The following is a 25,241-nucleotide window of genomic DNA, read 5'->3' on the forward strand; positions in this document are numbered from 1 at the left end:
TCCTCGTGTTGGTAAATTTCCATCTTTTCTAATTTTTTGGACCAGATAAGCCATATGATCTTGAAAATTTTCTTTTACCCAACCTGCAATATTGTCACAACATAACCAGAATCAAATGCAAATCTGAAAGCTGGCTAGTCAGTGAAGTACATCACTTACGACTAAAAGTATGTTTGTTATGAGTACGAACGTACAATGAACAGCCAGAACAGACCAGAATTGAACTTTTGAACAGAGGGTGCTGCTGTTTATACAAACATTAAAAACATAAGAACTTGGAGAAACTGCTGTAGGGTTTTTGATTGGGTTTTCGCTAATAGATAGATTGATTCACAAGGAAGGTTTTTGTATATAATTTATAAATATTTCTTACAAACTGTCTGACTTATGACAAATTAAAGTGAAGTTGCAGAAATGACACCAATGCCACCAATTGCCATAACTCAAGAGAACAGTAGTTTCTTGAGAATGCAGCAAGCGAGTCTGCCTCGCATACAGTCTGCTGGTCTAACGGTAGAGCATCTAGCTGGGTGCTGAAAGGTTGTGGGGTAGAACCATGGCTGTGTCAGGGTTTTTTTTCCCACTCCGCATTTTAAACTAGCATTCATCTCGCAGTGATTTGGAGATACACATTTCAAAATATGACAACAGTTTCAGACTGCTAATTTCTGCATCCCTCAGATTAGCAATCACAGTATGCACTTTTAATTCACTGCAAATTCATTGAACAGTGGCAGTGAGTTACTCTGCTTTGAAGTATTGTAGCACCTCATCATCAGGCTGTGGTGCTACATCTAAAATATGAAATAATCAAGTATTTTTAACCAATAGTTTTTATGCTGTCGTTTGACAACTGCATAGTGAAAAAACTTGCGATTTCAAAATAAGGTGTTTTTTTTTTTTTCCTCCACAAGTACAACGTTTTCCGAAAAACTACTTCTGCAGTTTTGCTTCGTTTACACACAGTGTGTTCTTTCAGCAGCACAGCAGGTGACTCAAATTTCAGCTCCCTGCTTCCGTGAATCAAACATAGAAACTGACATAATTCTTTGTGTGGCACTTTGAAGAAGTCTGCCATAAAGAGTCCACAACAAAGGACTGCAGCAATGAGTCTCAATAATTCAGCATAGTGTGTGCTAAGTGTCACAAGATGTGCCCACACACACACACACACACAATTCACGTACAATATTTACCTTGGTTATTACGTACATCATAATGTGCTCCCATCATTAGACGCCAATCCAAATTCCAATTCAATACGGAACACACAACATTCATGCCTTCAGACAATTTTCCTGACGTACACTGTTTGCATCGTGTGATTTATGTGAAAGTAATGACTTTCACTCATTTATCATTTTTCTCTGAAATTTATTCATAACGCTACAGAGTGGCTCATAAACATTATACTCTATGCTACACAAATTATCTAGCTATAGATACTTACTTAAAACTACCCATACAAAGTGTCACTGGGTCACTAGTAACAAATGATTGCTGGTGGTTGAGGCTGAACTGGTGACTTGTGGCAGACCAGCCAGTGACGCAAACCACTACGCCACACTGAATGCAGCACCACTTGTCGCATTGCCCCCTCCCCTGGAGATACAGTGACTTGCTGCTTCAGAAGTTCTTATTAGAGCTGACTGCAACACCCTGGATCTAGATCTTGTCTGTGGCCCTATGTACGACACTGCTGGTGGATCCTCGCACTCTGGTCATGTTGTGACATCCTCTTAACTATGACGAGTGTCGAAGTTAACCCATTGCAGCTTTGTGATGACCAGACGGGACTTTAGTTTCCTTGAATGAGAATTCTCCAATCATCAGTCTGCACCTAGGACTGTAATAAGGCTTCGTACAGAGTACATGGCCATCCCTGCACTTTTATCTTGAGGGACATAATCTTCAACTTCATATGTGACATCCGACAAGCAGCAAAGGATACAGATGGCCCAAAGTAGCATTTTGATCACTTTTCCGATAGTCCCACTTCCTGCACAGGTGTAAAAATCCATACCAAGTCTTCTGGACTAGTCAGTGCTTGACGTTAACTACTCTTGGGATCCAGGGTCCAAGCCATCTGCTTTTCATCTTCCATCCTGGTGATGAGGTGTTTCATGTAGTCATCCTGACTATCATCTCTTTGAAATGGGAACAACGTCATTTTGACCTCATGACCAGGTAGTATCTTGCTTCGCTTTGTTGCATGTGAATGCTGTGACAGGCATAACTGTGTCCCAAACTCCCTGTTCAGCATATATTAAGAGCATATCTGCCATTGTCTTATTAAATCATTCAGAGAGACCATTCATCTGTGGGTGATATTGCAACGTGAAATTACCACTGATACTAGTCTCGACTAGAAAACTTTCCACAATCAGGGAGCATCACAACAGAATGATGTCTTTTACAGTTTCTGGAGCTTCAACAGTTGCAGAGTTTTAGTGACAGCATGATGGGTGAGATAGTCAGTGCAGACTGTTGTCCATCGATACCTGTTTGTCAACTTTGGGAATCTCCCTAAGAAGTTGATTCCAACTAGGTGGAATGTTGTTGCTGCAGTTGGAGTTGGTACCAGATGCGCTGGAGGTGGTTTGGGACAGACGCTCCCATCTCTGGTAGTCCTTACAGTGGCCCATGTAATGTCTAATGGCTTGACAGGGGCCTGGCCGATGCCTAATTCTGTTTAGAACTTCATGAATCCCAGGTGATGAGATTTCATCCATGCTGCTTTGTTCAGACACAGGAAACTTTGAAAGGCAGTTAGTGTCCATGTGTTGAATTCCGTTTTTACACACCACAGTGACAGTGCATTCCTGAAGTCACCAGTCGACCTGAGATATCAAGCAGGCCTTTCAACAAGAGCATGGTGATCAATCACAATGGAGAATGGTTTGTGAAAGAAGTACGACCAGAACATTTTGATTACCCAAACTACTACAAGACACTCTTTCTTGGTTGTAGAGTAGTTCATCGTGTTCTTGGAGAGTACTCTGGTAGGATAAGCTCTCACCGTTTCATTTCAATACCTTCCCGAATTTATACTAGAACTACATCTTTTTCAGAGCCGCTAGCACTGGTGTGAAGTTTGGTCTATGCATTCTCTTCACACAATGCTAGGACGAGATGATGTTAGCACCTCCTTCAGGACAAGAAAAGATTTTAATTGTGCCTTTTTCCGGGAAGATTTAGTGTCGCTCTGCAGTTGTTCTTGCAAGGGGCATGTTTTTGTAAAGAAATCCTTTATGAATCACTGGTAGTATGATCACATTATGAGAAAACTTCTCACATCACCAATCTGCCAGTGAGTCAGAAAAATATGTGACTGATATCCCCCAGATGGACACCATCACCATCCACTAGGCGGCCCAAGATTTTTATTTCTTGGTTGGCAAAGAGGCATCATTTTGGATTCGGTTTGAGACACACTGCAATACAGTTGTCATGCAGCCTAGATGTCCTTCAGACAAACACCACCACCCCTCCCCCAAAAGAAAAATGAAGTATCATCCATCCATATATCCTGTACATTTTAGGTGTCAAGCAGGTTGTCTATCATCTGCTTGAATGTGGGAGGAGTATTATATACTACAACCAGCATAAATTTGAACTCACAGAGACTATCAGTAGTTAGGAAGCCACTCATTCTCTGATCAGCCAATAGCGTGTTTGCATGTCCATATTTGAGAAATATTTTGCTCCTCTCAAGCAGTCTGAGGTATGATCAACAGACACACATTTTTTCATGAGTTTTTTCAGTTGTTGGCATTTGATGCAAACAACATGTGGGGTTCTTCTTCTTCACAAGAACCACCAGTGTCGTCATCTTGCAGCACCTCCTCTACTTTCTCCCAGACTATCCGTTGCTTAGCCAGTGACCCCTGAGAACTATAACAATGTTAAAGGGAATTGAATCAGCAAAAATATGTATCGTTTGCATCATCTTTTAGTGGTAAACACTATTTTTTTTTTTTTTTTTGCCTTTAATGAAAGCTTTTCTCATAAGGAATGTTATATCAGAAAGAGTACTTATCTTTAGATCTGGCTTCAATGTCCAAGGTTTCATTTTATTCAGTGACTATATAAATAATATTTACGAGGGTGGACTGAAAAGTTTTCAGAATCAGCACAAGAGGTTAACACTAGCGCAACGATTTGTTCAAATGATATTCATTGGACTGTTGCCTGCAAACATATGCCACGTCAAGAAAGCTGTGGCAGTGATGTGGCTCTGTTGTTGTTCCCACTTAGTGATTTGCGGAGGTGGAAAAAATAGAGATTCAAGCAGTGATTAAGTACTTCGTAAAGAAAGGTATGAAATCAAAGAACATTCATGCTAATTTCCAGAATACACTGGGGGCTCTGCTCCTTCATATTCAGCTGTCGCCAGGTGGACAAACTAATTTAAATTTGCTCGGGAGAGCTTAGATGATGATCCGCGCAGTGGTCAGACAAGTGGGTCACTACTCCAGAAATCATTGCAAAAGTGCACAAAATTGTTATGGAGGATCACTGATGGAAATGCGTGAAACTGCACATGCTTGCCAGATGTCATCCGAAAGGGTATATCACATTTTAACTGAAGAGTTAGAATTGTAAAAATTGTCTGCAAGATTGGTGCCATGACTCTTTGACGCTGGATTAAAAACACATGCCATCGCCGTGGCAAAATTACATGAAGTAAGATATGAATTGTTGCCATGCCCACCTTATGTACCTGACATCGCTCCGTCAGACTTCCATCTCTTCCCAAAATTGAAAATTTTTCTTGGTGGACGAAGATTCATTTCAAACGAGGAATTGATAGCTGGATTTGACAACTATTTTGCAGGTCTGGAGGAAAATCATTTTCGAGATGGGATCAAGGCACTGGAACATCGTTAGACAAAGTGCATTAGTCTACAAGGAGACTACATTGAAAAATTAAAAAAAGTTTCAGTGATGTAAGTACTTTTTTTCTATTCCATTCCGAGAACTTTTCAAACCACCCTTGTAGCATCCGGGTCCTTATTATAGATAGACGGAGTAATAGACAGAGTACTCGGGTGATTCTTCCTTTCCATCATGTATTAGGACACTTTCAGGTTTCATAACTGTTTACATCATCTTGGTTCTAAAAAAAAATCTGTACACAGTGCACTTCATAAAAGAAGTCACAATGTAAGAAACGATTGAATCACAGGTATCAAAGTGCCAAATGGCATAGATTTTGCATATTTCGGAACTAAGAACCAACTGACATATCTTCTGCATCTGACATCTGTTAAAAACTAAACTACTGATAGCAAAGTGAAGCACTGACATGAACTGAGGTATGGTTAGCACCCTGTTTGGTCTTAATTGACATCACATTTGGCAGTAGCTTTAAAATTCCTTTGGGAGTGCCAACCCCATCATAATAATGGCCTTACAAACGGATATAGTTAATGCTCTGTGTAATTGTAGATATACTGTCCTAGTTCTGACCCATCATTGGCTGGAGAAAGGGCACTGCAATGGATGACTGGATTTAGTGCACCAGTATTAGCCATATTGTTAGATAACACTCTCATAAAAATGTAGATGTTGTTGCTGATGTTTCCACGGAGGGGACAAAAGTCATGGGATAGTCATATTCACATATACAGATGGCAGTAGTATCACGTACATAAAGTATAAAAGGGCAGTGCATTGACAAGCTGTCATTTTTACTTAGGTGATTCGTGTGGAAAGGTTTCCAACATGATTATGGCTGCACCACAGGAAATAAGACTTTGAACAAAGAATGGTAGTTGCAACTAGACCCATGGGACATTCCATTTCAGAAATTATTAGGGAACTGAGGTCCAGTGCTATCAAGAGTGTCCCAAGAATACCACATTTCAGGCATTGTCTCTCACCACTGACATCACAGTGGCCTATGGCCTTCACTTAGCAACTGAGATCAGTGGGGTTTGTGTAGAGTTGTCAATGCTAGCAGACAAGTTGAGTTGTCAGTGCTAACAGACAAGCAGCACTGCATGAAATAATGGCAGCAAACAATGTGGGCATACGACGAATGCATCCGTTACACAGTGTGGTGAAATTTGGCATTAATGGGCTTTGGCAGCAGACGACTGAGGGGAGTCCCTTTGCTAACAGCATGAAATCACCTGCAATACCTCTCTTGGGCTTGTGACCATATCGGTTGGACCGGAGACGACTGCAAAACCATGGCCTGGTCAGATGAGCCCCAGTTTCAGCTGCTAAGAGCTGATGGTAGGGTCTGAATGTGGTGCAGACCTCACGAAGCCGTAGACCCAAGTTGTCAACAAGGCACCGTGAAATCTGGCGGTGACACCGTAGTGGTGTGGGATGTATTTATGAGGAATGGGCTGGGTCATCTGGTCCAAATGAACCGATTATTGACTGGAAATAGTTATGTGCAGTTACTTGGAGATCATTTGCAACAAACAACGATGACATTTTTATGGATGACAGTGTGCCATGTCATTGCACCACAATTATTGGTGATTGGTTTGAAGAACACTCTGGACAATCTGAGCATATAATTGGGCCACCCATATCGTCTAGCACGAGTGCCCTCAAATGTTTACGCGACATGATTGAGATGTCAGTTTGTGCACAAAATCCTGCACTGACAACACTTTTGCAATTATGGTCAGCTATAGAGTTGTCATTTCTCAATATTTCTGCAGGAGACTTCTGACAACTTGTTGAATCTATGCCACATTGAGTTGGTGCACTATGCCGGGCAAAAGCAGCTCCTACATGACATTTGGAGGTATGCCATGACTTTTGTCGCCTCAGTTATTATAAACTGTGTTAAATTCATCTTGTAATTTTGTTATCCCTCCAATCATCCAAAATGTTCTCTCTCAAATTGATGCTCTTTTCACAGGATTACGCACATCAACCACTATCTGTTGTGTCCTTATTTGTGAAGGAGTACCTTTTCTTATGGGAAAGTGGACTATTTGTGAAACAGGTTCTAAAGCTGATGTACTGGCTGCAGTTCAGTTCCCACACAGGTATCAGTTGGTCACTTTTTCGTATAACATTTTTCAGTTTCTTAAAATGTTTTTAGTTTCTCTGTGAATAACCATATATAAATCGTCTGGCTTTATTTTTAAAAATTGAAGTATTATAGAAATAGTTTTTGCTCACTGTGTTTCACAGCATCTACATCATACTCTGCAAGCCACCTAACAGTGTGCGACGAAAGGTACTTTTGATACTACCATCTGATTCTTCTCCCACCCCACTCACTCACCCCACCCACACACCCTGTTCCACTCACAATCGGAATGAGGGAAGAATGATTATTGGTAAGCCGTTGTATTAGCTCTAATTTCTCAAATTTTCTCATTGTTGTCATTTCGTGAGATGTATGTGGGTGGAAGTAATAAACTATCTGTTTCTTCCTGGAAAGTTTTCTCTTGAAATTTTGATATTAAACGTCTGTGTGATGCACAACACCTCCCTTGTAATGTCTGCCACAGGAGATTGTTGAGCATCAACGTAATGCCCCTGCATCTGCAAAATCATCCCTTGTGGAAATGTGCCTCTGGTTGTTGCATTCTCTCTCTCTCTCTCTCTCTCTCTCTCTATCTCTCTCTCCTCCCCTCCCCTCCCTGTCTCCCCCCCCCCTCCTCCCTGTCTCCCCCTCCTCCCCGTCTCCCTCTCCCCCCTCCCCCACCTCTTCCATGAGTCCTACCTGGTAAGGATCCCACAATTAGGAACAATACTCAAGAATCAGGTGAACAAGTCCCTTAAAGCCACTTCCTTCGTAGATTAGTAACATTTTCTTAGGATTCTGCTATGAATCTATCTGGCATCTGCTTTGCATACTACCTGTTTTATGTGGTCATTCCAATAAGGTTGCTGTGAATGGTTCTTCCTCTTCTTCTTCTTCTTCTTCAATCTTTTTAACTGTCACTTTGGCCTGGGAGACCATGTGTGTCCTCCGCATTCCTCCAACAATCATTTCTATTCCTGGCTTTCGTTGTCCACTCTCCTTTTCTTTGACCCACCACCTTCATATCCCTATTGATATTGTTCATGGCATTCCTTGGCCACTTCTGCCTACCATGGATCCTGAGAATCCTACTCATGGTAGTCTTTTATCTTCCATTCTAATTAGGTGTCCAGACCACACCGGTCTTCTTTTCTTCATCCTTCAGATTATATCAATTTGTAAATATGGCTCTACCAGTTCCTGGTTTTCTTAATACCCCCCATTCCTGTGACTTAGTGTCCCTCCTTGGGACAGACATTGTCCTTAATATCTTTCTGTCGAAGACTAGCAGATTTGTTAATTTGTTTTCCCTCATGTGAACGTTCCAAAGCCATATACAGATACTGAGAGGATTAAACTCTGTTATGGTATGGTTTTAAAATTTCTCGAAACTGCACAGAACATCCCGCAAGCCAAAATATCCTCCATTTGTGCTGCCATCCTTGCCTTGATCTCAATTTCCATTCTAGTCTGCTCCCAAAAAATATTTCCAAGTATTTAAATGTGTCTACTCTTTTGAAAGTGGGATTTGACTGTTGGGTGCCTTGCTCATGACAATGAATAGTTACTTCATGCTCGTTATGCTGGATAGTTGCTCCTAGATATTTTACAATTGAAACTATTTCCAACAGTTTGTCATCAATTGTGTAGTTATAGAGTAGTGGATTTCTCTTCTTATGTATGCACATTATGTTACATTTATTTGCGTTCAGGGTCAAGTGCCGAAGTCTGCACCAACCATTAATCCTCTGCAGATCATTCTGCAAATTGATACAGTCTTCTGGTGTTGCTACTTTCTTATAGAAAATCACATCATCTGCAAAGAGTTTTAAAGAACTTCCAATGCTTTCTGTTAGATCATTTATATACGTTGTAAATGGTAATGGTGCTGTCACGCTTCCTTGGGGTACTCCAGAAATTACCATTATATCTGTCGATTTGTGGATGGACAGAGCGAGCTGAGTTTCGCAAACTTGTTTATGTAATCCATGTTGATTTTTATAGAGGAGATTTTTGTTCCCAAAAAGGTCATAATGCTTAAGCATAAAACATCTTCCATAATTCTACAATCTCAGTGATATAGGCCTATAATTATGTGCATTTGTCCTATGGCCCTTTTTGGAAATGCGAATGAGCTGCACTTTTTTCCAGTCACTAGGCATCTATGATAAATTGCTGCTGGAAGGGAGGGTAAGTTCTTTCATGTCATCTTTGTAGAACCTTATAGGTATCTCATCTGATCTTGATGGCTTTCCACTACTGTGCGATGGTATTTGCTTTTATATTCCTCAATCAGTTATCTCAATACCTGCTATTTCGACATTTGTACTACGATTGAAAGGATGGGCCTTGTTCTGATCTGCCACAATGAATCAATGTCTGAAGAATGATTTTTCGTATTTTGGCCTTCTTTCTATTATCTTCCATTTTGGTGCCAGTATGGTCACCGATTGAGCAAGTAGAGGAATTCAAGCCACTTACTGGTTTTACATAAGACTAAAACCTCTTAGTGTTTTTACTCAAATTGACTGACAAAATGTCGCTTTCAGAGTCATTGAACACCTCTCTGATAGCTCTCCTTGCACTCATTTTCGCTCTGTTGAGCTTTTATTTATCAGCTAGGTTTTGACTTCTGTTGAATCTATGTCTTTGTTTACATAACAGTTTTCTAACATGGCTATTAAACCACAGTGGGTCTTTACCATCCCTTAAGACCTTGCTCTGAACATACCTGTCTAAGACATATTGAATGATGCTTTTGAATTTTTCCATTTGTGTTCCACATATTCGTCCTTGTCACTGAGACTTCTCAGATACTCTGCGATTTGTACCCTGTCACTCTTGGTAAACAAAAATGTCTTCCTACTTTTCTTAACATTCCTTGTGAAATCCTTAGTCATAGTTGCTACCATAGCCTTATGATTACTGATACCTTACTCTACATTAACTGATTCAATATGATCAGATCTGTTTGTTACTAGGTGGTGTAAGATGTTACCTTAATGATTTGGTTCTAACTATCTGCTGAAACAGTTTCGTACAAGGCATTCAGGATAATGTCACATGAGTCCCTGTCTCTGGAACCAGTTTTGATAGCATGGCTCACCCAATATATACCTGGCAAGTTGAAGTCACATCCTCATTACAACAGCATTACCAGGAAAATTTTAAAAATATTCTGCAGGTTCTCTCTGAAGCGCATTACCACTACAGCTCCTGACCTGGGTGGTCAACAAAAGCGTCCAATTATCATTTTTTGATTGGTCTTTGATGCTTAGCTTGATCCAATTAAATCACCTTTGGAATACATGATTGATGTTGTTCAGTTCTTTACTGCAATGAATACACCATTACCAATGGCAACTAACCTACACTTACAATAAATATCCCAGTCTGACCATAGAATTTCTCTGCTGTTCATGTCTGGTGTCAACCATCTTGCTGTTATTAATATTATCTTGTGACTCACCCTGCATGTTGTAACCATGAGGCTGCTGTATAATTTCTTTTTAAATATATGACTAGTTTCAGAGACAATTTTCCAGTGTCTGCTCTACATTATAAAAACAGGACAATTTTCATGCAAAAACTATGATTGAAAATTTTGGTATAATGCAAGCGGTGCCTACGAATTTTTGTTAATAGCAGATGATACACACACAAAAATTATAAAACAAATGTCAAAGTATAATATTTTAACTAGATTGGAATGATCATTGAATATAGACAATGGAGAAAAGAGCAGCAATTGATTGCGAAATTACGTTAGTCTCCGGTATGCTCTACATCATCCAATATTGTGTGCTACATGTCGGTTTGGACTAATGTCACTTGTTATTATATGCACTGAATATGGCTGTGTAATAGTTCATATCTAGATCTGCTGTAATAAATGGATGGATTTAGCAATCAGTTGCTGCTCTTTTCTTCGTTGTCTAAATAATACTTTGTTACACACTGGTAGATGCGTGAAGTGTCAAAGTATTATTTTTGTAATAATATATCACAAAAACTTACTCTCTCTTGTTTATCTGTGTGTGGCATGAGAAAGAAAGACTGATTGTTAGGGACTGCATCAGGTGAGATTTGGAAACCTGAGAGCTTAAAGGTGGAAGGCAGGGTAATATGCAACACAGAGATTACTACTAAAACACCATGCATGGGTTAATAAGAGTGAGAAGCTAAGTGCATTGTATGTAATAGAGGTGGAAGAGAGTGATGAAAAATAGACGGGAAAGACAACGAAAGATCTAGAAAATTGAAACGGAAATTAAGAAAAGAGTAGTTACAGTGTAGAAAAGCTGAGACAGAAGAAATTAGCGTAAATTAACGCCAGGTGGGTGGCTAGAACCTGGGACATGTTGTAGTGCTAGTTCGCACCTGCGGAGTTCTGAGTAACTGTTGTCTGGGGGAAGAATCCCGATGGCACGTGTGGAAACAGGCGCCGAGTTCACGAATGTCATGTTGTAGAACATGCTCTGCAACAGAATATTGTGAATTGCCAGTTTATAATCTCTCCCTATGCCCATTTTCATCCTAATTGATAATTTGGCTGTAGCCATGCTGGTGTAGAAGGCTGAACAGTGTTTATATAATAGCTGGTACGTGACATGTCATTTCGCAGGTGTCTCTCCCTTTGATAGTATATATTTTGCCAGTTACAGGGCTATTATAGATGGTGGTAGGAGGGTGCATAGGTCAAGTCTTGCAGCGGTAATGGTCACGGGGGTAGGAGCCATAGGGTAGGGAGATGGGTGCAGAAGAACCATAGGGTCTGACAAGAATATTGCGGAGATTGGGAGGGCGATGAAAAGCTATTCTAGGTGTGGTGGGCAAAAGTTTTGACAGAATGGATCTCATTTCAGGGCATGGTTTTAGGAAGTCGTGGCGCTGTTGAAGTAGCTGATTAACACATTCCACACCAGGATAATAATGAGTCACAAATGGTGTGCTCCGAAGTGCCCCATCCCACCTCTGTTACGTACAATGCACTTAGCTTCTTCCTCTTATTAACTCGTGCATGATGTTTTAGTAGTAATCTCTGTCTTGCATATTACCCTGTCTTCCACCTTTAAGCTCTCAGGTTTTCAAATCTCTTCTGATACAGTCCCCAACAATCAGTCTTTCCTTCTCACCCTGTACGGTAATTTTCCGCTGACCTGTGGTTCTGGGTGGCTTTCCCAAAATATATCCCTTTTCCTAGACCTCTCCAGTCCTTATCATTTCACCCATCTTCCTTCCGCTTCAACCCTTCTGCCTGAAAAAGGAGCCACTGGCTCTGAAAGCTTACAGCTTACCAATCACAATAATCTTTTATGTGTGTGGTCTGCCATCACTTGGTGTGTGTGTAAAAATAATTTGTTACAAGTGTTGCATTGTATTTTTTATATAGCTGATTGATACTAGTGGTTTTTTCATTATTTTGTGTCCACATTACTAGAAGTATAATAGACACACAACACAGATTAGAAACTACATAAATTGCCACGTTGCTGTGACATCTGACCACTCAGATATATTTTTGCATATACAAACTCTTAAATAACTCACATTATTCTTTTTATGATTGCCAATCCTTAAAAACACACAGTAAACATTGTTTTTCAGCATGTTCTTCGACACTTTCAACATCCCCGCTTAAAATATAATGTTTGTTTTCAAATAAATCATGATTTTCACTATTTTACTTAATCACACAGTAAGCAGTTGTCATGTAATATTTTTCGAAAACAGATAAGTTGTGGTAATCGTTCGATAATAGCATTCCTAAATTTCTCAGACATTGATCTTTGCAGACCTTTGTTCAGTATATCCACTAGTTGTCCTTCTATACTACAGTATTTTATCCCAAACAAATCTTCTATGCACCGTTCACTAACATAGTGAAATTTCACACCTATACGAGGAAGTGACAACCATAACACATCATTGTTGATTGCCAGATTGTAGCATTTATCCCTATGTACATGTCCAGATTTTCTCCCATGACCATTTCAAAACTCTTCCTAAGTCTCTTCAGTATATTTTCAGTTTTCTTCAAGTCTTTTTCCTATTATGATTCAATCATCAACTTGCTAATCCAAGTACTGATACATTTCTTCAGTTACATCTTTAAATATGCACTAATCTGAATTCGACTGAATTAGTCCTTCTGTTTTTTGAAAATTTGTTAGAATTTATTCCATCTGGATGGAGTTTGTTTAAGTCCATACAGAGCTTTCTTCAAAAGACAGATTTTTCCAGCTCCTTCGTATCCTTCAGGTATCTTCATAAAAATCTCTTCATCCAGTTCCCATAGAGAAAGGCTGTTTTTTTTTTTTTTTTTTTTTTTTTTTTTTTTTTTTTTTTTTTTTTTTTTTTTTCATCAATCAGTCTCACATGTAAATGTTTCTGTGCTGCCGGAGCAAACAGTGGTCTTACTGAACATGTGTCTAGTGCTGAGCTGAATAATTCCTTAAAATCTATACCCATTTCTTGTTAACAATCTCTGACAATAAGTCTGGCCTTCAGTTGACCACCATGTTTGACTTTAATGGTCTGTTTGCTTCTTAAGATCTCATTCCCTTTTGCATCCTCTGGATTGACCAACTTCCACATTTCATTCCGTTAGAGAGATTTCTCTTCTTTATCTATTGCTTATCTAGACCATTAATATACTCTTTCTGTCTCTAAGAGTGTGGTTTCTTGCGTCTTCAGTGCATGCTCTTTCTTCTTGATTTTTCTTCTCCTTTATTTCCTTGGTATTTAATTTCATTTATGTGATTTTTAGTGTCATTTGATAGTTCTTTTGTCACATACTGTTCAAATTTGACATCTCTTGACACAACAATATTCCTTCTATCTGCAACAATCAGTCTGTAGGCATTTGGAGCTTAACCAGCCAAAATGTGTGGATTACTTGTTTCATCTAATTTCTTCAAGTGGCTTAGATTTTTGGCAAAAACTCTTTATCCAAAAATTTCAAGTTTTTACATATCTTGTGTTTTCCCAACCCTTTCTGCAGGTGTGGCACTGATTGATAGTTGGGCTCATATTGATCAATATGTAGCTGTGAGCGTTGCCCCTTCCCATAACTCTTTTTTCAGTTTGTTACCAAATATTGTTGCTCTTGCCTTGTTCATTATTGTCACATTTAGTCTTTCTGCTTTCCCATTAACTTGAGGACTTTAAGGACTACTGTAGTCTAGCACAATTCCGTTTCCTTCACACCAATTCATAAACTCGTGGCTGGTGTATTCACCACCTTTATCGAATCTTACTTTTGACACTTTCAGATTGAACTAGTCTTCACTTTCTAACACACATTTTCTTATCAGTTTTGCAGCCTCTGACATGCAGCGTAACAAATAAGTTACACAAAAATGAGTGAAACTATCCAATACTGCCATGTAATATCTACATTCATGAAATGTTGGGGGTTGTGTGTCTCCACAGATGGCAGTATGTATTATTTCAAGTGGTGTTGTTGCTCTTTTTCTCACAGTAGAAAACGACTTTCTTGTTAGCTTAGCTCTCACACAAGCTACACGCAATTTTTCTGCTGAGTATAAAATGTTAAGAACTCCAGCGCACATTTTCTTGATCTGTGAAGTACAGCATATGTCTGGATGACCTAGCTTGTGATGCCATTCTTGTTTTGCTTCTTGTATCAGTAGTGATTACATTCCTGATTTACTATTCACTTTGTATAATCCATTTCTTGTTTTATGTCATTTAAAAATGAGTATTTTGTCTTTTGAACCTAATGTTTAGTAAACACAAATGTACAGTACTACTCAGTTGAGGAACATACTTAACATCTTTGAGAACACAGTTATCACGCACAAAGTTGTCTGTTGCTACTATTTTCATTCATCCACCTTGTTTTGCAACTTTCACAACATATCATAGTATTTCACAATTGTTAATTTGTCCACTTCATTAAACATATGTCCTGTATGTGCACTATCATCAACCATGATCATATCTTCTTTCTCATTGTCTTCTTGTGAAACTTTTTCTTCATTACATTCATACACAATTGGTGCAGTGTCTTTATTGATGTCTTGTTTCTTGATTTCTCAAGTGACTAGATCTTGTTTAACAATATAAGGAAAAGATAGTGCTACTTACCATAAAGATAACATTTCAAGTTGCAGACAGGCACAACAAAGACAAACTTATACATAGATTCTCCTGTAGCCTTCATCAGAAAAGAAAAACACACACACACACACACACACACACACACACACACACACACTTCACACACACATGACCGCCTTCTCCGGCAGCTCAAAGTGGAGTGCATTGGCATTGCATTATAGTACCTGTTCAAAAACCAATTTTTATTTCTGTTATACGAAATATGTAGCTAATTTTGTCAGGTATTTGTCTCATGTATGGTATGACTGAATATTTTGGTTTCATTTCTTTTTCTCTCTTCTTTTATTAAAGTTATTTCTATTTTATAGTTCTTATGTTTCTTATGTCTATAGATTATATTGACTAATTCAGAATTGTATCCGTGTTGTATGGCCATGTGTCTCAAGGTATTATGCTCGATTTCATTGTTCTTATCAAATAGTGGTAAATGGATTGTGTTCTCTATCATGGCATGGTAAACCACTTTTTCATTTGTCGTGGGATTGCGTGAGGTATTGTGGATTATGTTACCAGACTGAGTTGGTTTCCAAAAAACATTAAATGTATGAGTTCCATTTTCTTCTCTTTCTCATATTTGTTGACTGCAATTTAATGATTATATCTGTCACTTACGTTAAGTTATTTCAAAGATTTAAAAACACAATTGTTACAATTTTTTGTTGCTCAGTTGTTTCAGATTTTTCCAATTTTATAAAATCAGCTAATAGTTTTAACATTTTGTGAGTTATTTGAGTGTGAGAAACTGAAAATTTATCAGCTTATGAGCAGAGGTTTGTTTTTAAAATGGACTTTCTGATGAAATATGTGGTCACAAGTGGACTTGCACCTAAAAGTTTTTCGATTTGGCAACTGAAGAGTAAAAATATCATATTCTCTTATCCGATGGAACGAATTTCAACAACTGGTTATTAAGAAACTGGAACTTTTACCATTTGTGCAAGCAAATTATCTCACAAAGGAGGAATTTGTGGATGGGGAGGAGGACACCCAGCGTGTTGCAAAGGAAACACGATTGGCTTAACCAGATCAGAAATATATGTCTCATCTTATTCAACGCATTGTCAACAGTCACTTGGAATCTGCTAAAGATAGGGTAACCCCTTTTGATGTATGTATTGTGTGCAGTATGTTTGAGGAATTGCTAGTCTACTTTTGTTGACAAAACAATTGTTAATTATGGAATTTAATGCACCAAATGATATGCCAGTTAATTACTTCCTAAAGTTTGATAAATTGATTCGTGATTTTCATTCAGCTGGAGCTACTGTCCAATAAATCGACATCGTGTGCCATCTACTTTTAACGATGCCTGTGGAATATAATGTAGTGCTCACTGCAATCAAAACCCTCTCAATGAAAGACTTGATGCTTAGCTTCATGAAAAATAGGCTACTGGATGAAGAGTCAAAGCGGAAGTAAGTCATCGGGAAAAACAAAAATGATGATACACCGCCTCCTACAGCTTTTCAGACTCTCTCTCTCTCTCTCTCTCTCTCTCTCTCTCTCTCTCTCTCTCCCCCCCTCCCTCTCCCCTTTTTTTCTAAAAAAAAGAAGCTTCATCTCATGCCAGTAAAACAAGAAGTCAGCAAGGAATTTTGGCAGGGTGTATACGACCCAGGACAACCGGTAATTTTTTAGAATTCTGGGAATTTTCCATTGTTTTAGTTTTTGGTTACATTTTTATAACTTTGACTAGTAAGAACCAATACTCTAACAAAGAGTATTACTGTATCCCGCTACTGCAGAATAATACTGCAGCAATAAAACACGAATGAGAGAAAAAACGAAATTAAAACATTAAGTTGCAAAGGAAATGCGCCATATACAGGAACAAAACACAGTGCTCATACAAGTGTCTGCCAATAGCAAAATGTATCAAAGGCTTTAGGAAGACCAGGCAATGTTTCATAACAACAAATTGCCTCCAATGAGCGTGACGTCACAACTGTTTACATTAGATTTGTTTGAGCGGTTGCGAGCGAGCTTATGCGCATGTGTAGTTGAGTCTCGTAGGATTAGTACCTTCTGCCGCTTCTGGCTACAGAAGTGTGGCAGTTAGCTGCATAAGCAATAGCAGCAAGCAGCCAGATGTTATCCGGAAAAATTTTACCAAATTCATATTATTGAGGAAAAAGACCTTGTTTCATAAAGTGCCTAGCATGCAGCACACGTTGGTCTATCGATTACTCATATGATTTTGAACGCATCCCTGTTGGTTTCTGAATATTTTTGATCAAATTATAAGTTGATTTCTGAATGAATCGTAAGTTGATTTTTGAATGCGTGCGTAGTCTACATGATGTCTGCCAGGGGAATCCCCGTTGCATCTAGAAATAAACTTCCCTGCAGACAAAAGGGGACAGGTCTATACGAGCTGAGCGAATAAAGCCGAAAGGGTGAATGACAATCACTGTTTATGTGGTTGACTGGGTTTGCAAATGATCAGCATTGTTATAATTACTAGCGAATTCTATAGATTCAGATTACTAGAGTGGAAATAAATGACTAACAGGAATAACAGGCAACTAAGATTATGTATTGTCTTCTCCATGTATCCAAGAAATTGAAATTTTGACAGAATATTTTTGGCCAGACCACTACACTACTAAGGGCCAGTTGTACAGTCCCCGGCTAGCAGCCGCTAAAGTTCTATTCTGGGAGTAGTGCGGAAAACGCATTATACGAATATGTAATAACGCCTAACCGGAGAATAAATGCGGGATAACTAAACCGGTGATTGTGGCAGGGTTAGTGAAGTTAACCAGGGAATAAAGTTTGACACTGGCACGAATAGTTACAGAATTAGTGATGACAAGATTGTTTGTTAGAACGAGGAAGGAGAAGAAACAGAGACTCTCACAAATTACGGAAAAATATGACGATTCCAAATTTATATAAAAATTTCATACTACTACTTTTCGATCTCATGTTTCAGAAGCCAGAGAGTATGAATGAAATGTGAAACTATTTCCTAACATAAAACCTTTTGCTTGTAGTAGGCCTAATAGGCATTTGATATTGTTACTACATGAATTATATTCTTTCGTGTTATAAAAATGACCATTTGTGCCAAAACAGTCTTGTTTATTTGGTGTCTGTAACAATTGCTGCAATATTAGGCAGACCTATTTCGTTTTATCTAGCAGACAGTGACAAAATACATGTAATCAGATTGAGAAACGACACCAGTCTTGGGTACTCTTTGTATTAACAGCTTTTCTAGTATTAGACAGCGACATTTCGATTTTTAATGTCGCAAACCGTTAACGAACTTTGATGAGGTAATAGATTCTTTCCCAGCAAGGAAAGTATGCCATATAAAGCAGTGGCAAGATTAGAGAGAGAGAGAGAGAGAGAGAGAGAGAGAGAGAGAGAGAGAGCTAGGACTTAAGGATTGAAGAAATGTTTACTGCCTTGCTTGTCTCTTGTCTTTACTCGTTTTATGTGAGGGGCAGGACGTCAGACTGGCCGATTGGGAGCAGGAGAGGTACCTCAGGACATTTTAATTTCAACTGGCCTGAATATAGTTTGATTGCACCCACTACAAAATTTACACGTTTGAATTCCACAGAGCGAAATACAGAGACGTGCGATGGAAGAATTCTGTGAAGAGGCATGGCACTGCAGTTCGGTACACTTAAGACCAAATAACATGTCTTACGTTCCCTCAATCATATATGTTTTATGTATCAGACCCTTCAGAAAAGTGTGCGGTACAATTTGAAGATATTTTTGAAAAGTCGATTTTTTAAATTTTTTGCGTCATACCTCAAACGCTCGAGGGAGGGGGAGCACCACTATGTAATATTGGCCCGGTTCGGAAATATCGTAGATCCTGACCTGATGCGCAGAGCAGTCTGAGTTATAGTGGGGAGGTGGTAATCTCCACGTGACCCGTGTTTACGTTAAGTGATTTTGCTGTTTCCTCTTCGTTATTACTCTCACATCAAATGAAAACAAAACGGATTTCTGTGGACGGGAGCTATCGAGTGAATTAAAATACATTCACATAATTATGGAAGGCTAAAATAAGTTATTGGTTTCAGATTTTATTTTGTTTCTACATTTCTGGTAGTCGAGCCTTAATCACCTTGCAGAACAATGAAGTTATCTTTGTCAGTTTGTTAAAGAAATTTGACTTTTATTAATCTTTTCTGCTGAGGCAGTCAGTTTATTTGAAACGAAGTGTTTAATTCCGCACTATTGCCTAGTTTCAACTGTTCACTACATTTCAAGTTCACATTTTCATCGTCTAGCACGTATGGCATTATGCCATAATAAAGAACCAAACATGAGATAATGCGGTACTGGTAATCCAAGAAAATTTGCATCTGAATCTGGACATACGAATGTGCCCTTTAAGCCGAATTATGCATTTTAGTAGGGTTCACAAAATTCCCATGCTCTTGGAGTATCTTCCAACGTCTTGTTTCTTTTATGACATAATGTAAGATCTTTTAATGTTTTACACGTAAGAACATATGGGCTTCCTGCGTCATTGTAGCTGCGCAAGCGCGGCGACGCCTGTCATCTGGCGCAACTGCTGAAACGAATCTCTTTCTAACAGGTCACGGGAAAATATTCCAAATGGTTGTTTGAAAAGCGTTACTTTCAAGTACAGTAAATTTCCTTTTACACAAGATGAACTCTGTCCGCCAATGTCCGATGAATTTCTTAAATCCCAGAGCATTTGACTCTCATTCAAAATTCAAATCTTTGAGAACGACCATTTAGAATATTTTCGAGCCCAGTAGATCAGACATTTGTCGTTGTTAAAAATTTTACTGTCACATTTGTATGATGTATCTTAAAGTGTAACATGCGCTAAAAAGATCAACATTATGTGTGAAAGCTTAGCTTCTCTTGCAGCTTATTAATCTTAGAGGCCAATATTATATGCTCCGTGAAAGCTTTTCTTTTCTTTTGGCAACACCATGAATATTAATTTAAACCATTAGCTTTCCCTATTTGTGTGTTCGCACTACTTAACAGTGATGTAGCTATAGGCTGACTACATCACGTGTCCTATGCTCTGAATGTCCCCTGTCATCGGCTGGCGAGATCGCTTGACATGAGCTACGACTGGCTTACAAAAGCGCATCGCAATCTCGATCTCAATCCATTGGAAAGTAACATGCGGTGTTTGGTGGAGTCGAATTTATACTTTCGTAATACGAAATATGCAGTGTTACTTAACACGGTAAAAGTGTATTTTCATCTGGGAGAAAGTGTATTTTTAACCGGGAAATCCGGGAAAAATCTGGGAGTTTTTTTCCCTTGTCCACGTATACACTCATTGATCTTTACTTGTCGTCATTGTGGAAAACCTGGCCACAAAAGGGCTCACTGCAAAGATAAGTTACCAAAGAGGAACACAGGAACCACAATTCGGTGATCGTGGATAATGTCAAAGAGAAAGATGGTTGTTGTTTTGCAGCATTAAGTGAAGATCAGTCAGTGAACAACATACATTGGTTCTTGGGCTCTGGAGCAATGGAACACTTGATTAACAGTAAAATATCTCTCACTGATTTAAAGAAACTGGAACAACCAATTAAAATTAAATTAGTTAAGACAGGCATTTCTCTTGTGCCTGAAATAAAAGGAGAAAATGAAGTCACTATAGATTGTAAAAGTAAATGAAATTCAGATAACGATTAAAGATGTTTTGTCTGGGCCTGATCCTAGTTATAATTTGCTGGCAGTTAAACAATTGGAAATGAATGGTTTTAGTTGTTGTTGTTGTTGTGGTCTTCAGTCCTGAGACTGGTTTGATGCAGCTCTCCATGCTACTCTATCCTGTGCAAGCTGCTTCATCTCCCAGTACCCACCGCAACCCGTATGCCTCCGAATCTGCTTAGTTTATTGATCTCTTGGTCTCCCTCTACGATTTTTACCCTCCACGCTGCCCTCCAATGCTAAATTTGTGATCCCTTGATGCCTCAAAACATGTCCTACCAACCGATCCCTTCTTCTAGTCAAGTTGTGCCACAAACTTCTCTTCTCCCCAATCCTATTCAATACCTCCTCATTAGTTACGTGATCTACCCACCTTATCTTCAGCATTCTTCTGTAGCACCACATTTCGAAAGCTTATATTCTCTTCTTGTCCAAACTGGTTATCGTCCATGTTTCACTTCCATACATGGCTACACTCCATACAAATACTTTCAGAAACGACTTCCTGACACTTAAATCTATACTCGATGTTAACAAATTTCTCTTCTTCAGAAACGATTTCCTTGCCATTGCCAGTCTACATTTTATATACTCTCTACTTCGACCATCATCAGTTATTTTACTCCCTAAATAGCAAAATTCCTTTACTACTTTAAGTGTCTCATTTCCTAATCTAATCCCCTCAGCATCACCCGATTTAATTTGACTACATTCCATTATCCTCGTTTTGCTTTTGTTGATGTTCATCTTATATCCTCCTTTCAAGACACTGTCCATTCCGTTCAACTGCTCTTCCAAGTCCTTTGCTGTCTCTGACAGAATTACAATGTCATCGGCGAACCTCAAAGTTTTTACTTCTTCTCCATGAATTTTAATACCTACTCCGAATTTTTCTTTTGTTTCCTTTACTGCTTGCTCAATATACAGATTGAATAACATCGGGGAGAGACTACAACCCTGTCTCACTCCTTTCCCAACCACTGCTTCCCATTCATGCCCCTGGACTCTTATAACTGCCATCTGGTTTCTGTACAAATTGTAAATAGCCTTTCGCTCCCTGTATTTTACCCCTGCCACCTTCAGAATTTGAAAGAGAGTATTCCAGTTAATGTTGTCAAAAGCTTTCTCTAAGTCTACAAATGCTAGAAATGTAGGTTTGCCTTTCCTTAATCTTTCTTCTAAGATAAGTCGTAAGGTTAGTATTGCCTCACGTGTTCCAACATTTCTACGAAATCCAAACTGATCTTCCCCGAGGTCCGTTTCTACCAGTTTTTCCATTCGTCTCTAAAGAATTCGCATTAGTATTTTGCAGCTGTGACTTATTAAACCGATGTCTCGGTAATTTTCACATCTGTGAACACCTGCTTTCTTTGGTATTGGAATTATTATATTCTTCTTGAAGTCTGTGGGTATTTCGCCTGTCTCATACATCTTGCTCACCAGATGGTAGAGTTTTGTCATGACTGGCTCTCCCAAGGCCATCAGTAGTTCTAATGGAATGGTTTTAGTATCACATGTGAAAGAACGAAGGTTTAATTAAAACAGGAAAGAAAAACATTGCCATTGCAAATAGAAATGAATCTCAGCTATATGTTTTAAATTTTTTTCTATTGTAAAGCCTTTTGGGTGTTTCAACTGAAAGTAATGTGAAACTGTGGCACAGGAAATTAGGCCATTTCAGTTATGATAGTATTAAACGCCTCCATTCACAAGTTGATGGTATGGAACTGAAAATTTCATAATCCCCATGGTACGATGCTCAGATTGTGTCAATGGAAAACAATCACAGCTGCCATACAATCACACTAGGAAATGTGCCATCAGATATCTTGAGTTGTTCCACGGTGACCTGTGCGAGCCAATCTAACCGGAATTGTTTTGACAAAAAGAAGTACATGGTCATGTTTGTCGACAACTTTACACATTTCACAGTGGCCTGTGCACTGGAATCCGAAGTCGGAGGTAACTTGCTACCTGAATATGTTTCGCGTCATGGCTACAGCTCATTTCAAGTTGGAGATCAGCAGACTGCACTGTGACAGTAGTCATGAATAATGTCAAACGAGTTGGTGCAGTTTTTTGAAGAACAAGGAATACATTTAGAGTTTACAATCAGATATATTCATCAGCAAAATGGTATCTTGGAACAAACAGATCTCTCATTGAGAAAGCTCTGTGTTTGATACTTCAGTGTAAATTAAGATGATGTCCTGGTCAGAAGCTGTTTGTACTGCCATATACCTACTTAATAGAAGTCTTATTGCAGGTTTGGAAGGAAAGGTTCCTGCAGCTTTGTAATACAACAAGAAACCTAACTTGAGTAAGCTGAGAGTATTTAGAAGTATTGCCTGTCTACTGGTACCAAAGGAATTGAGAACAGGGATGTTCGACAGCAAGCCCTTGAAATGCTACTGGTTACTGTCCTAATGGATACAAGCTTTGATGTGCAGAGGAAGGAAAAATAGTTACAGAAAGGAACATTGTTTTCTTTGAAGGACGATTTTACTTTGAAAATACACTGATTGAGGACTGGGTTCCGGAACTCATACAGAAGTCATCAGAGAAGGAACACAAAAACAATAATGAAGGAGAATTCACTGAAGAAAATGTTACGTCAGATGATGGGGTCATGAAAGAATTCCCATACCAGAACTGACCAGTGCTGAAGATGAAACTGGAAAGGAAGCCGTTTGACATTCTACCAGCAAGAGGAATCATCTTAAATACATGTATGACTATGCTGTTCGTGCACTGAATGCTGAATTATTTGTCAAAGCTGTACTGGATGAAACTGACTCTGTAAAGAAAAATAAGGCTTGAATCTTTATTAAATTGTTACCCCCCTGGAAAGAAGGCCATCAGCAGTAAGTGGGTGTTAAAATTGAAGCAGGACAATAATGGAAATACTATAAGACACAAGGCTAGACTTGTGGAATCATTCATACATGGTTATTCCTGAAGAAGTAGCTTTCCTAAAGAACTGAAAGACGAAACTGGTTTGGTTCGCAGGCTACAGAGGTCTTCATATGGCTTAAACCAAGCACCATTTGCATGGAATCATTCTGTTCGCACATTTCTTATCACTATAAGATACACTCAGTTAGAAACAGGTAAATGTCTTTACTATGTGATTTTAAAGGAATCGTCATTTACATTGCTCTTTATGTTGATGACATTCTGATGGCAGGAAATAATAGAGAGGAAGTGGTCAAAGTGAAATTTAAGTTAAAGCAGAAGTTTACATAAAGGAACTGGGAGAACCACAGTCATACTAGGGAATTGAGATTTTAAGGACCAAATGAGAAATGTATCTGAGCCAAATGTCATATTTGAAGAGTTCGCCACAACAGTTCAACATGCAAGATTGTAACCTGGTCAGGACACCTCTGGAAGTTAAACTGGAAATCAGTGAAGGAAAAAGGATTGATAAGCCATGCAGAGTTGATCAGATGTTTGATGTATGCAGTGACAGCAACAAGACCTGATTCGTGTGCTGTGATCAACTTCTTGAGCAGATACCAAAACAGTCCATTGGAAGAACTATCGAGATACTTTAAAAGAGCTTTGAGACATATCAAAGGAAGCATCAATATCAAACTACATTAACGAGAAGGGAGTCAAGAAGTTCTTCTGGGTTATGATGATGCAAACTTGGAACAAAAAGGTAGACACAAGATCTAGCTCTGGTTATCTGTCACAGGCTTTTGGAAACACCCTGTTTTGGGCTACATAGATGGCAACAACTGATACTGAGTTACTGTGGTTGAAATACTTGCTGGATGATATTCCAATTCCATTCCAGCTTCCAGTTCATACACACTTTTGCATCACCCTGATTCCCTAGAACTCCTGAAGATAGCCATTGACTGTACATATTGTATCACAGACACAGTCCCTTTGCTGTTCAGAGATGTCACTAAACCCTCCCAAAGATGTAAACAACCATGCATGAGCAGCGCCTGTTAGACGGAGGTGGTCTAATAACCAATCAGTTCCAGTCATTCCATGAGGAAGGAGGTACACAGCTCGTGTTGTCTGTAGTTCAACCCATGCCTAGACAGTCAGTAAGTGGTTCAATCATGTCCGCATTGTCACTTTGTGCCAGGAAGGGCTCTCAACAAGTGAAGTGTCCAGGCATGTCTGAGTGAGCCAAAGCCATGTTGTTCGGACATGGAGGAGATACAGAGAGACAGTAACTGTTGATGACATGCCTCGCTCAGGCCGCCCAATAGCAGTGGATGACCGCTACCTACGGATTATGACTCGGAGGAACCCTGACAGCAATGCCACCACGTTGAATAATGCTCTTCGTGCAGCCACCGGACATTGTGTTAAGACTCAAACTGTGTCCAATAAGCTACATAATGCGCAATCACGAGACCATGCAGCGCGGTACAGATGGGCCCAACAGCGT

General features: G+C 39.1%; 1 protein-coding gene across 3 annotated transcripts in view; it reads left to right on the plus strand.

Moving 5' to 3' along the window:
- Positions 1 to 25,241, plus strand: part of LOC126252933 (centromere protein I-like) — a 370,827-nt gene that overhangs the window by 209,013 nt on the left and 136,573 nt on the right. For all 3 annotated transcript variants that reach the window (XM_049953938.1, XM_049953931.1, XM_049953948.1), the window contains exon 11: positions 6,887 to 7,016. In XM_049953938.1, the coding sequence (XP_049809895.1) occupies positions 6,887 to 7,016 (130 nt within the window). The remainder of the gene's footprint in view (positions 1 to 6,886; positions 7,017 to 25,241) is intronic.

This window comes from Schistocerca nitens, chromosome 1 (genome assembly GCF_023898315.1).
Source record: "Schistocerca nitens isolate TAMUIC-IGC-003100 chromosome 1, iqSchNite1.1, whole genome shotgun sequence".
Classification (NCBI taxonomy): domain Eukaryota; kingdom Metazoa; phylum Arthropoda; class Insecta; order Orthoptera; family Acrididae; genus Schistocerca; species Schistocerca nitens.